Source organism: Oratosquilla oratoria, chromosome 20 (assembly GCF_046742065.1).
Source record: "Oratosquilla oratoria isolate Oo_2021 chromosome 20, ASM4674206v1, whole genome shotgun sequence".
NCBI classification, from domain to species: Eukaryota; Metazoa; Arthropoda; class Malacostraca; order Stomatopoda; family Squillidae; genus Oratosquilla; species Oratosquilla oratoria.
In genome coordinates this window covers 24,190,678-24,203,336 of record NC_134796.1, presented here as the reverse complement: position 1 = coordinate 24,203,336, position 12,659 = coordinate 24,190,678, and the positions used below count along the sequence as shown (strand labels likewise).

General features: G+C 39.9%; 1 protein-coding gene across 1 annotated transcript in view; it reads right to left on the bottom strand.

Annotated features, from left to right (window-relative positions):
• The window catches only part of LOC143036403 (uncharacterized), a 90,912-nt gene that overhangs the window by 20,123 nt on the left and 58,130 nt on the right, over nt 1-12,659 (bottom strand). The window contains exons 5-6 of the mRNA XM_076203733.1: nt 9,429-9,561; nt 79-468 (exon numbers count right to left, since the gene is read on the bottom strand). Of these exons, the coding sequence (XP_076059848.1) occupies nt 79-468; nt 9,429-9,561 (523 nt within the window). The remainder of the gene's footprint in view (nt 1-78; nt 469-9,428; nt 9,562-12,659) is intronic.

Below are 12,659 nucleotides of genomic sequence, written 5' to 3'. Positions count from 1 at the left end.
TTCATTTGTGCTTGAAAGTAATCTCACTGGCATGGTCATTAGATGTACCCATATTACTAAGGTAGGTGATTTTGATACCTGTGACTGCTGGTGAGGAGATTTCTTGATAGGTAACACTACATTGGAGTCTGTTTCATCTATAGTCCTTTTATTATCCTGATCTTCAATAGCACTGTTGACTTCAACCACCTTTAATTTTTTACGTTTCTCTTTTCCTTCCTCATTCTTTTGCTGGTTTGAGGCATTATTTGTTTTTGGGAAAGATGTGACAGAAGTCTCACTTTTACACTGAAGTTTTGCTTCTGGTGATGTGGATGACCGAGTCTGAGATTTTTCATGTGTATTAATACTGCTTTTTACATTGCAACATTCATTTGATATTCCAACTTCTGTCTTTCCTTGTGGGTTTTTTTTCAGAATTTCCAATTCTTTTTTGGCATCTTTATTCCAAGGTTCTAGTTGCAGCACCTGTAAGAAGTAAAAATTTAGATATAGTCAAATTTGGAGTACTATTGCCTATCTTCAGATATAATTATACATAGTTACATGTACCAAAAGAACTTTTCCCCCATTTTTAGAGGTGACTGAGTCAAAGCATATACACACCCAACATCCATTCATTGTCCTTCTCACCTTACCAGCTCATGGATTAAAGGTTATCCCTGTTTGCAGTCATACTACTTAGGTCAAAGGCAATGGAGCAAGACAGCACTTTCATAGCAAGGTCCAGCAGCCAAAGCCTGTTTATCCCCATTACTTCATTATATGGTGAGCCCCATGGCCCCCACTCCAGAAATTTACATAGCAGACAAGAAAGGCATCACTTCAGCCACATTATTTTCGCATTCATTTGCAACCACAAGAGGGTCTGGGAAGAGCTTCCCAACCAGAACCCTAAGGTTTGGGTCATTTAATGTGCATGGATGTGGTAAAAATGAGAATAAAAGGGAAGAGATAGGTAGTATGTTTACGAGAAGAAAGATGGATGGGTTGGCATTGAGTATAACTAAGTTGAAAGGGAAGGGCAAATTTTAATTTGGAAGTGTGGTTGGGAGGGTGTCATGAGTGAAAAAGAAGACAAGGCAGAGAATGGGTGGCTATACTAATAGGTGAGGAGATAGGTAAGTGTGTAGTGAAGTGGCATGAGGTTTCTTCAAGGTTAATGTGGATGAAGGTGAAATTGGGGAGGGAGATGTATTACCTAGTTGTTTTTAATGGGAAGGGGAGCTACACTTGTAGTGTCCTGCCTTTGTATCTTGCAGTGTCTAGTTTGCTCTTAAATTCGTGTATGGTTTTTGCACACACTATTGTTGTCCAGTCTGTTCCAAGTGTCCACCACTCTGTGTGGAAAACTTTTTCTTCAGATCTCTTCTATAACTATCCTTTTTGAGTTTCTTTCCATGTCCTCTTGTGTTTCTCTTGTCCCAATTTAGTAAGTCTTCTCTATCAAGTATTTCCATGCCTTTCATGATTCTATAGATGGTCAGTAGGTCGCCTCTCTCTCTTCTTTGTTCCAAAGTCGGTAATTTCAATTTAGCCAGTCTCTCTTCATATGACAAGTTTGAAAGTGCTGGGGCCATTTTCGTGGTTGCTCTCTGTATTCTTTCAATTTTCTTTATATTCTTTTTGGTACTGGGTGACCATAATGTCGCAGCATACTCCAGTCTAGGCCTTATTAATGTGACTAATATTTTTCTAATAATTTCTTTATCCAAATAGATAAACACACCTTTTATTGATCTTAGTTATAGAATTCTCTGACAATTTTGTTTATTTATCATAGAACATGTCGTTTTAGATAATTACTCCCAGGTCTTTTTCAGATCCCACTTTACCTCTTTACTTCCAACTGTATATTGTCCAGATATTCTTTTTTTATTTTTTCCTTACTCCATTATGCTATATTTCTTAATGATGATGTCTACTTCCCACTTCTGACTCCATTTCCAAACCTTGTTCTCTCTGTAGTGATTTGCAGTCCGTTTCAGTTTTTACTTTTCTCAACAATTTAACATCATCTGCAAAGAAGCTCATATAACATTCCACATCTTCATCCATGTCATTCACATAAATGGCGAACATTACTGGAGCCAATACAGATCCTTGCGGGACTCCACTAATCACCTCCTTCCAACCTGAATACTTTTCTCTGAGTACTACTCTCATTTTTCTACCATTCAGGAACTTTTCCTTCCAGTTTAGTAGGTTGCCTTGTATCCCTCCTATGTTTTCCAATTTTTTAAAATAATTTTTTGTGTGGTACTTTGTCGAAAGCTTTCTGTAAGTCTAGGAAAGCACAATCTGCTTATCCATCCCTTTCTTGTATTATATCTATTAGTCTCAAGTAAAAACAGATTAAATTTGTGGTACAGGATCTTCCCTGTCTGAATCCAAATTGTCTTGGGTTTATTATACTGTTTTCTTCCAGGTGTTTTACCCATCTATTCTTGATAATCTCCTCACAAATTCTGGCTACAGTGCTTGTTAGGGAGATTGGTTTGTAATTAGTTGGTTCTTCCTTGTTTCCTCCTATATATATTGGTACAATGTTGGATTTTCCAGTCTTTTGGTATTTTTCCTTCTTTGAATGAGCATCTTATTATGTTGTATATTTTGTCCATTAGTTTTTCTTTATATTCTTTCAGTATCCAGTTTGCAATTCCATCTGGACCGTGCAATTTCCTTCAAGGTTTGTTAACTGCTCCATTAATTCTTTTTGTGTTATTATTACTTCCCTCATGGGGGGAGATCACACTTTGCTTCCTTCATCCCAATGTTGTACTTTTTCTCTAGTGAAAACAGACCTGAGGTGATTGTTCATGACTTCAGCCATTTCTAGCTCTTCTGTGTATTCTATATTTCCTTGGCATAGTTTCACCATTTCCTGTTTGTTTTTAAGTTTACCGTTCACATATCTATAGAATAGTTTGGGTTGATTCTTGCATTTTTCTATGATGTCGTTTTCATAGTTTCTTTTTCTTCTCTGCGCATTTTTACATATTCATTTCTATAGTTTACATGTATTTGCCATTTTCATTTTTTTTTTTTTTTTATCTTTTCTCCATTTTTTCCAAGCTTTGTCTTTTGTCTTTTGCCTCACTGCATCTTCTATTGAACCAGCATTTAACATACACCCTCTCTTGTTTTTGTCTTGGTACATACCTATTCACTCCTTCATTATAGATTTCCATCAAGATTGTCCATTTCTCTTCCACTTTTGTCTCAATATAAAAAAAATTCCAATTTACATTTTGAAAGAATTTCTTTAGTTTTCCAAAGTCCGTTTTGTTGTACATCAATCCTCCTATTCTGTCCTTTTCATTTTTCTCCATATTTCTTCCTTTAGTTCATGTCTATTAGTATGTGTTCACTCTTTCCAAATGGTGTTTTGTATTCAATTTTATCTACAATTTCAGGTTCTGTTGTAAATATTAATCCAGTCTTGACGGTTCTTCATTTCTTCTGTATTTGATATTTTCATTGACCCATTGTATTATTGTATGTTCCATGGTCATATCCAGTAATACATTTCCCCATAGACCCTCTCTGCCCTTCACTGTCATCTCCTCCTAACAGATTTCTTTGCAGTTAAAATCCCACATCAGTACCAGGTTACCTCCATCATTTAGTATCTCGTTTAATGAATGCCTTGTATCTTCTAACATTTATGAATGCTCATTCTTCTTCCAAGAGCCTGTTTTTGGGGGCACATGAGTCACCATAAACTTTCTACTTTTCATGTCTCTGTCTTTGACTTTTATCATGATCATTTCTACATAGTTTTCACCCTCAGTGGGTTTTTGTAAGCGCATATGGGCCTGGTAGTGAGAAGAGTGTAGAGGAATGGGATGCTTTTTTGGATAGATTTAAATGAGTGCATAGAGGGTTTAGGAAGAAATGTCAATGCTGTGGTATTGGGAGATATTAATGCTAGGGTAGGAAATGAACCAACAGACTGAGTGGTTGGGAAGTGTGGAGTTCCTGGAAAAAATTGTTGTGGAGAGTTGATGGTGGAGATACTGGAGAGTTGATGATAGCAAATACAGTGTTTACGAAGAAAGTCAAGCATAAGTACACATGGGAGAGGGTGGTGGATGGACTACATATTGGTAACCAAAAGAGTAGTAAGATTTTTTGATGTACATGTTCTTAGGGGGGTGAGTGGGGAAATATCAGATATTTTTTTGGTGGAAGGTAAGTTGAGAGTGGAGGATAGATGGAGAAAGAGGAAAATGACAAGAGGTAGGGAGGTGTTTAGAAACTGCTTAAATGAGAAAGAAAATTAATAGTACAAAAGGCTGAAAGAGGAGAGAGAGGTAGTGAAGGACAGAGTAGAACTAAGAGTGGAGGAGGAATGGGGATGGTTAAAGGAGGGAGTCACATGGTGTGCAAAATTGGTGTGTGGAACAAGAAGGATGGGAGGAATTAGAAGAAAGGGTAGTGAGTGGTGGGATGATGAAGCAAGGAAGGTTGTAGACGAGAGGATATGAGCATTCACAGATTGGTTACAAAATAGGATGAATCATCAGAAAGGTACACAGAAAATAGAAGTAAAGTGTAAGATAAAGGAGGCAAAGGGGAGAGCAGATTGAAATGGGGTAAGAGTATGACAGAAATTTAAAAAGTAATAAAAAGATGTTTTGGAAAGAAATTAAGAAAGAGGAGGTGAATCAAGTAGAGAAGAAAAGGTAAAAGGTGCAGATGGAAAGATGATAATGAAAAAGACGCAAAAGGAAGATGGGCATATTATTTTAGGAAGTTGCTAAATGTGAAGGAGGATAGGGAGGGAAAGGTAGTTGCAGTGGGATGTGATAAGAAAGTGACAGTGATGAATGAGGATAGTGGAGGAGAAATAAGGAAAGATGAGGTGAAAGCAGTTATTAAAATGATGAGAACAGATAAGACACTTGGGTTGGATGGATGTCATGTGGAGTATCTAAAAAAAGGGAGGTACAGTGATGCTGGACTGGCTGGTGAGGTTGTTTAATGTTTGTCTAAAAGAGGGTAGAGTGCAGGAGGACTCGAGTGCCAGTAAAGTTCTACTTTATAAAGGAAAGGGATAGAATTATGAGTGTAGTAGTTTCATAGAGATCAATTTGTTGAGTGTAGTTTTCCTAAGTGCCAGACTACTATAGGTGAATAAATGTCAAATTCCTTCACTCTCTGAAATTCTAACAAAGTTTCCCCGAAAAAAATAAGACGTTCAAGCTACGTGAGAAGCGAGAGAAAGTCTACGGATGTTCTACCAATTTTTTGCACACATATCTCGACAGAATCGACCCAGTTTCTCCACTTCTTGGCTAAGGTGAATCAAAATAAGCAAGATTTGTTTGTTTTACATCATTTTGAGTTTATTTATGCAATAAATAAATTGATTTTGGCTCCGATGCTGGAGGGGGGGAATATATACAACATTTGCCTGGCAATGTATGGGTTAAAGAGAATGGAGAAAAGTGGGAGATAGCCCGGTTGTTGTTTGCTGACGACACTACACTTGTGGCAGGATCAGAGGAGGGATTAAGGAAGTTAGTGACAAAGTTTGGGAAGATCTGTGAAAGAAGGGAGTTGAAGATAAATGTGGGTAAAGATAAGATGATGAGATGTACAAGGGGAGAGGATGGCAGCAAATTGGAAGTGAGTAGCAAGGGAGTGAGACTGGAGGAAGTGGATAGTTTTAGATACTTGGGTGCAAATATGGCAGGAAAAGGAGTGGAGGAGGTAGAATGTAAATTGAGAGAAGCAAGTAAATGCCTTGGTGGATTAAAAAGTGTAATGAGAAATAGACATTTATGAATTTAACCTCTTCAGTACAGTTCAAAATCTAGCGGGCAGCATTAGCTGCCAGACGTACGATGTGTCGTAATAATACTCGCATCATAAAATATACATACATACATATACCAAGGCTTTTTTCCCCCTTACCAGAGGGGTAGCCAAAAAGGACAAGGCACAAAAACATTCCCACCCATTTCATCCCCGAAAACACTCCACACCCCTCCACCCTCCCTCCCATCTTAGCACCTCCTAGATGACGGGTCATCCCTGCACCCTGTCCACTGCCCTGGGTCACAAGCAGTGTCGCAGGACACAGCACATCCACAGCAAGGCCGCTTCATTAAATCGGCGACCCCCCCTCTCCGTCCCCCCATATAAAGGAGAGGACAGGGAGAAATCCCTTCGGGCTGCATCAAAAATTTTTGCTCACACACACTACCTCACCTCCATTCCCCCGTCCAATCCACCTCATGCATCACAACATTTTCCATATACAACCATTCTCCATTCGCCCCTGTCTTCTGTCCTCTCCCGTCCTTCCTCAACCGACATTCCCCTCTTCCCCAAAGCCCCCTTCACCCCATCCATCCATCTCATCCTAGGACGTCCCCTCATGTTCACTCCCTCCACATCTGCCTTCCATACCTCCTTTACTAATATAGTCACCGCTTATATCAATCGTTCTCTCTTTCACCCGTGAATTTTGATAACCATAGAAAATGTGATGAAGACAGTTTAAAGAGTATGTCATTACACAGGGGCAACTACAATAAATATAATCAAGACGCCGATATGGCAGCCTCGCGTATCCACTTGCTCCTCATGCCGCCTACGTATGCGGCACCGTATGGAAGGGGTTAAGAGGAGATTGTTTGAAGGAGTGATTGTGCTGACAGCACTGTGTGGGGCAGAAACATGGAACATAAGAGAGAAAGAGAGGAAAAGTTTGAATATGTTTCAGATGAAATGTCTAAGTATGGTAGGGGTTATTAAGCTAGAGTGAGAATAAGGTGAGGAGGAGTGGGGGGGTTGGGAAATAGGGTTGATGTAAGAGTATTGGGATGGTTTGGACACATGGAAAAAATGAGTGAAGAAAAATTAGTAAATGAGCTGTGGAAGGCAGAGGTGGAAGAAGTGAACAAGAGGTGTTGACCAAGGATGAGATGGATAGATGGTATAAAGGGGACACTGGGAAGGAGGGGAGTGTCTGTTGAGGAAGGAAGAGAGAAGACAGAAAACAAGGGTGATTGGAGAATGGTTGTGTATGGATGAAGCTGTGATGTATGGAAAGGTGTATGTGGGGGATGGGGGGTGAGGGAGTATATGTGAATGATATTTTGACACAACCTAAAGGGATTTCTCCCTGTCATCTCTTTTTCTGCATGAGGGAATGGAGAGGGGGGGTTGCTGATCAAATGAAGCAGCTTTGCTGTGGGTGATGCAGGGATGATCCATCATATATGAGGAGCCAATATGAGGGAGGGAGGGGAGTGAATGGTAGATAATATGGGGATGGAATGGGTGGGAGTGGATTTTATACCTTTGTTTTCTGGCTACCTCCCTTGTAAGGGTATGTATATGTATGTATTTACAATGACTTTCCATTTGATCTATCTTTCGCAATCTTTCTTCTTTGCTCAACAGACATTACTTTTGCAACCAATGTCACCCTTCACCCATCTGTCAACCTCATTCTTGGTCTTTCCTTCAAGTTCACTCCATCCACTTTGGCTTTCCACACTCTCTTTGCTATTTTTTACTCATTCATTTCATATACTCAAGTCAACTAAGCACTAAGAACATAAGAATGAAGGAAACTACAAGAGACCATAAGGCCTATACTAGGCAGCTCCATATCCATCACCACCTGTCATCCCCATCCATAAAGTTGTCTGTTTCTTAAAACAATTAATTGTTTCAGCACTCACCACATGGTTACTAAGTCTATTCCATTTGTTGACCACCCTATTAGTAAACCAATTCTTACCTATTTCCTTCTTAAATCTAAATTTGTCCAGTTCAAATCCATTACTGTGAGTCCTGCCCTGTTGTTTTAATATGATGACCTTGTTTGCATCACCCTTATTAGTCTTTGATCCACATGAACACCTCTATTAGATCACCCCGCACTCTGTGTCTTTCCAGAGAGTGCAAGTTAAGGTGCCTAAGCCTTGTAAGGCAAATTTTTGAGTCCATGTATTATTTTGGTAATTCTTCTCTGTACTGATTCTAGTGAATTGATGTCCATTCTATAAGACGGAGACCAAAACTGTACCACATAGTCAAGGATGGGTCTAACTATTGCTAGATAGAGTTTGATAATTACCTCTGCACTTCTATTTGTTACCGTCCAAGCAATGAAACCTAATGCTCTGTTAGCTTTATCACTGGCGCTAATGCACTGTTTCCTGGTTTTAAGGTCCGGACTCACTAGAACTCCTAAGTCTTTCTCACACTCTTTGATCTACCCTATCAGCCTCAGCCATAATTTACAACACCCTTGATCTATGAGTCAGACCAGTGTCACGTCACACCGGGTTCATACTCGTGATGTGACATATTCATTCCTGGAGCATGACTACACTGTGTTTTGCAACCCCTCGGCGTGACCTATAACACGGACCAAATATGGAGCGGCGTAAGTCCGACGGTTGTGAAGACGGCGTCCCCTCTCTTGACCACCTTAGCCCTATGGGGTGAGAATGAACAATGACTCCTTGTCCGCTAAGACTGTTGACCTAGAACGCGCGCGAAAGCTCTCGTAGGCAAGCGGCGGAGTGGTTCCGCTAGCTGAGGTCAAGGAGCGCATTAACCAAGAAGAATGAGACGAATTAGCGCCCCCCATTTATGTCATGCCCTAAGCTCTGTTTTTGTGTGTTACATCAAACTCTAAAACAGAGTTTGAGTAATTCATACAATCCAGAGTCTCAGAGAAGAATCGCCCCTTTTTAGATACATCCAACACGCCAGAATAAAGAAAGAAGATATACAAAAGCACTGAAATATTTACTAACACAACTAGTGAGAATATCTCTTACTTACAAAGTACCGACAACGTGCAGAGGTCGAGTGCGGAGGGAGCAGCGTGGGTATCTGCACCCCCTGATTTATACCCCAGCCGCACAACACAGGTGCTACTGCCCAAGTACCAACTTATCTTAATACATATATTCCTATCCCTATCTACCCAACTCCACACATCCATTACTTCCTTTATTTATGTATGGAGAGGGTTTACAATAATTCCCTAGCTTATACCTTAACCTACAAGACAGTGAGGTAGAAACGGAGGGGAGGCGCTAATTCATCTCATTCTTCTTGGTTAATGCGCCCCTTGACCTCAGCTAGCGGGCGGCGTTGGTTTCGTACCACTCCGCCGCTTGCCTACGAGAGCTTTCGCGCGCGTTCTAGGTCAACAGTCTTAGCGGACAAGGAGTCATTGTTCATTCTCACCCCATAGGGCTAAGGTGGTCAAGAGAGGGGACGCCGTCTTCACAACCGTCGGACTTACGCCGCTCCATATTTGGTCCGTGTTATAGGTCACGCCGAGGGGTTGCAAAACACAGTGTAGTCATGCTCCAGGAATGAATATGTCACATCACGAGTATGAACCCGGTGTGACGTGACACCAGAGGTTAGAAATTGAGACTGACCTTTACATAGTCCTGCTTAGCTAAATCTATCTTCCCTAGGGCACGCCGTGCAGTTGCTCGTCGCAGAACAGCCTTGATGTATGTAGGGTCTAGTGTAAGGCATCTATTGCAGTCCAACTCGGCTTCCTCAAACCTGAAAAAGAGGTTAGTTTACTTAATTTCAAGTGAAATTTTTTTTTGGAGAATTAACCTAAAACCCATTCTATCAAAGGTCCTTTCATGTCACTGGCTAGAACAATATTCTATCTATATATCAAGGGCTTCTTCCTCTCTTATATGGGAGATAACCAAGTCAACAGGCATGCACCCATTCCATTCACATCCGCCACCCTCATTTCTCTCTCATCTTAGCTTCTCATGAATGATGAGTCATTCCTCTTTTGCACCCACTACTCTGGATCAGAAGCAATTCAGCAAGATAGAGTACATCCATAGCATGGCTGCTTCACTTAATCAGTAACCCTAACCCTCTCCATTCACTTATGTGAAAAATAAAGAAGACAGGGAGAAATCCTTTCGGCTGTGTTAAAATATCATCCACACATAACCACTCCCCACCCCCTCCATTCCTTTCATCAAGTATCATCTATACACAGCCATTCTTCACTCACCCCTTTACCCTGCCTTCTCCCTTATCTGCTCAACAGACATTCCCTCTTGCTCAAAACCCCTTTCACCACATCCATTAATCTCATCCTCAGTTGTCCCCTCAAGTTCAGCTCATCCACCTCTGTCTTCCACATCTTTTACTAATGTTTCTTCACTCATTCTTTCCATGTGTCCAAACCACCACAATACTCTTTCATCAGCCCTATCTGCCATCTCCTTTTCCACTCCCACTCTCCTCCTCATTTCTTACTATTCAACCTTGTAATACCTACCATACTTCTCAGACATTTCATCCCAAATATATCTAAACTTCTCTCTGCCCTGTACAATGTCGTTGACTTGTGGGGGTAATGTACTACTGGATATGACCATGGAATATACAATGACTCAGTGAAAACACCAGATACAGAAATAACGAGGAGCCGTCGAAACTAGACTTAATATTTACAACAGAACCTCAAATTGTGGATAAAATCCAATACAAGACACCAATTGGAAAGAGTGACCATATACTCATTGAAACTGAACTAAAGGAAGAAATATACATAGAGAGAAATGAAAAGCATAGGAAAGGAAGATTGATGTACAAGAAAATGGACTTTGCAAAACTAAAGAAATTCTTCCAGAATGCAAACTGGGAAAAATTTTACATGGAAGAGACAAAAGTGGAAGAGAAATGGGATATCTTGATGGATAATTACAATGAAGGGGTGAATAGGCATGTACTAAGACAGAAGCTACAGAGAGTGTACATTAAATGCTGGTTCAACAAAAGATGCAGCGAGGCAAAAGACAGAAGGGACAGAGCTTGGAAAAGGTGGGAAAAAGATAAAAAACCTGGAAAATGGCAAGTTTATAACCTATAGAAATGAGTATGTTAAAGTGAGAAGAGAGGAAAAAAGGAACCATGAAAAGGATATTATAGATAAATGCAAAGAGCAACCCAAGCTATTCTATCAATATTTAAAAACAAACAGGAAATGGTGAAACTATGCCAAGGAAATATAGAATACACAGAAGAATTAGAAATGACTGAAATAATAATCACTTCATATCAGCGGCGGTGCCAGGAATTTTTAGTTAGGGAGGCTAAGGGGGGGCTGAGCAAATTTTTGGGGGGGGCTAATAGTAATATGATAATACACATATATTATCCTCATTTCAGAAGGGGAGGGGGTTAACGGTAGGGCTAGCACGGATGGCTGACAAATCTTTAGCCCTGTCAATTAAAAATTCCACTTAATACAATTATTTCAATGAGTGTTTTAAATTTTCAATTTGCTCATTTCAGTTGGGGGGGCTAATGGGGGGGCTGGCCACTTTTTTTTGGGGGGGGGGCTAAAGCCCTCCCAAGCCCCCCCTTGGCACCGCCACTGCTTCATATCTATCTTCACTAGAGAGAAAGCACAATATTGGGATGAAGGTAATGAAAGGAAATCTCCCCCCATGAGTGAGATAACAATAACACAAAAAGAAATATTGGAACACCTATCAAACCTTGACGTTAGGAAATCACATGGCCCGGATGGAATAGCAAATTAGATTCTAAAAGAATGCAAAGAACTAACGGACAAAATACATAATATAATAAATTGCTCACTCAAAGAAGGAAAAATACCATAAGACTGGGTAAATGCTAACATTGTACCAATATATAAAGGAGGAAACAAACAAGAACCAACTAACTATAGGCCAGTCTCACTAACAAGCACTATAGCCAAAATTTGTGGGAAAATCATCAAGAATAGATGGGTAAAACATCTGGAAGACAACAATATAATAAACCCAAGACAAGTTGGGTTCAGACAAGGAAGATCATGTACCACAAACTTAATATGTTTCTACTCAAGATTGATAGACATAGTGCAAGAAAGGAATGGATGGGCTGATTGTGCCTTCCTGGACTTATAAAAAGCTTTTGACAAAGTACCACACAAAAAATTATTAAAAAAACTGGAAGATATAGGAGGGATACAAGGGAACCAACTAAAATGGGTGGAGGACTTCCTAATTGGTAGAAAGATGAGAGTAGTGCTCAGAGAAAAATATTCAGGTTGGAAAGAGGTGATCAGTGGAGTACAGCAAGGATGTATTGGCTCCAATAATGTTTGCTATTTATGTGAATGACATGAGCTTCTCTGCAGACAATGCCAAACTGCCAACTCTGTGTGTATTTGCCTAGTTGTATTTTACGGGAAGGGGAGCTATGCTCGTGGTGTCCCGTCTTCATATTTCATTTTATCTAAACTATTTTTAAATTCATGTGTTGTTTTTGCACACACTACTTTCTCATCTAACTTGTTCAACTGTCTATTACTCTGTGAGGAAAGCTGTTCTTTTTCATATCTCTTCTATAGCTGTCTTTCTTGATTTTCTTTCTGTGTCCTCTTGTATTTCTATCATCGCATTTTATTAGATCCTCTCTATCAATAATTTCTATGCCTTTCATGATTCTGTAAATAGCTATCAAATCTCCTCTCTCTCTTCTTTGCTCTAGTGTCTGTAGCTCAAGTTTTGCTAGTCTCTCTTCATATGATAGTTTTGAGAGTTGGTGCCAATTTTGTAATTGCTCTTTGTATTCTTTCAAGTTTTTTTATACATTTTTTTGTACTTGGTGACCAC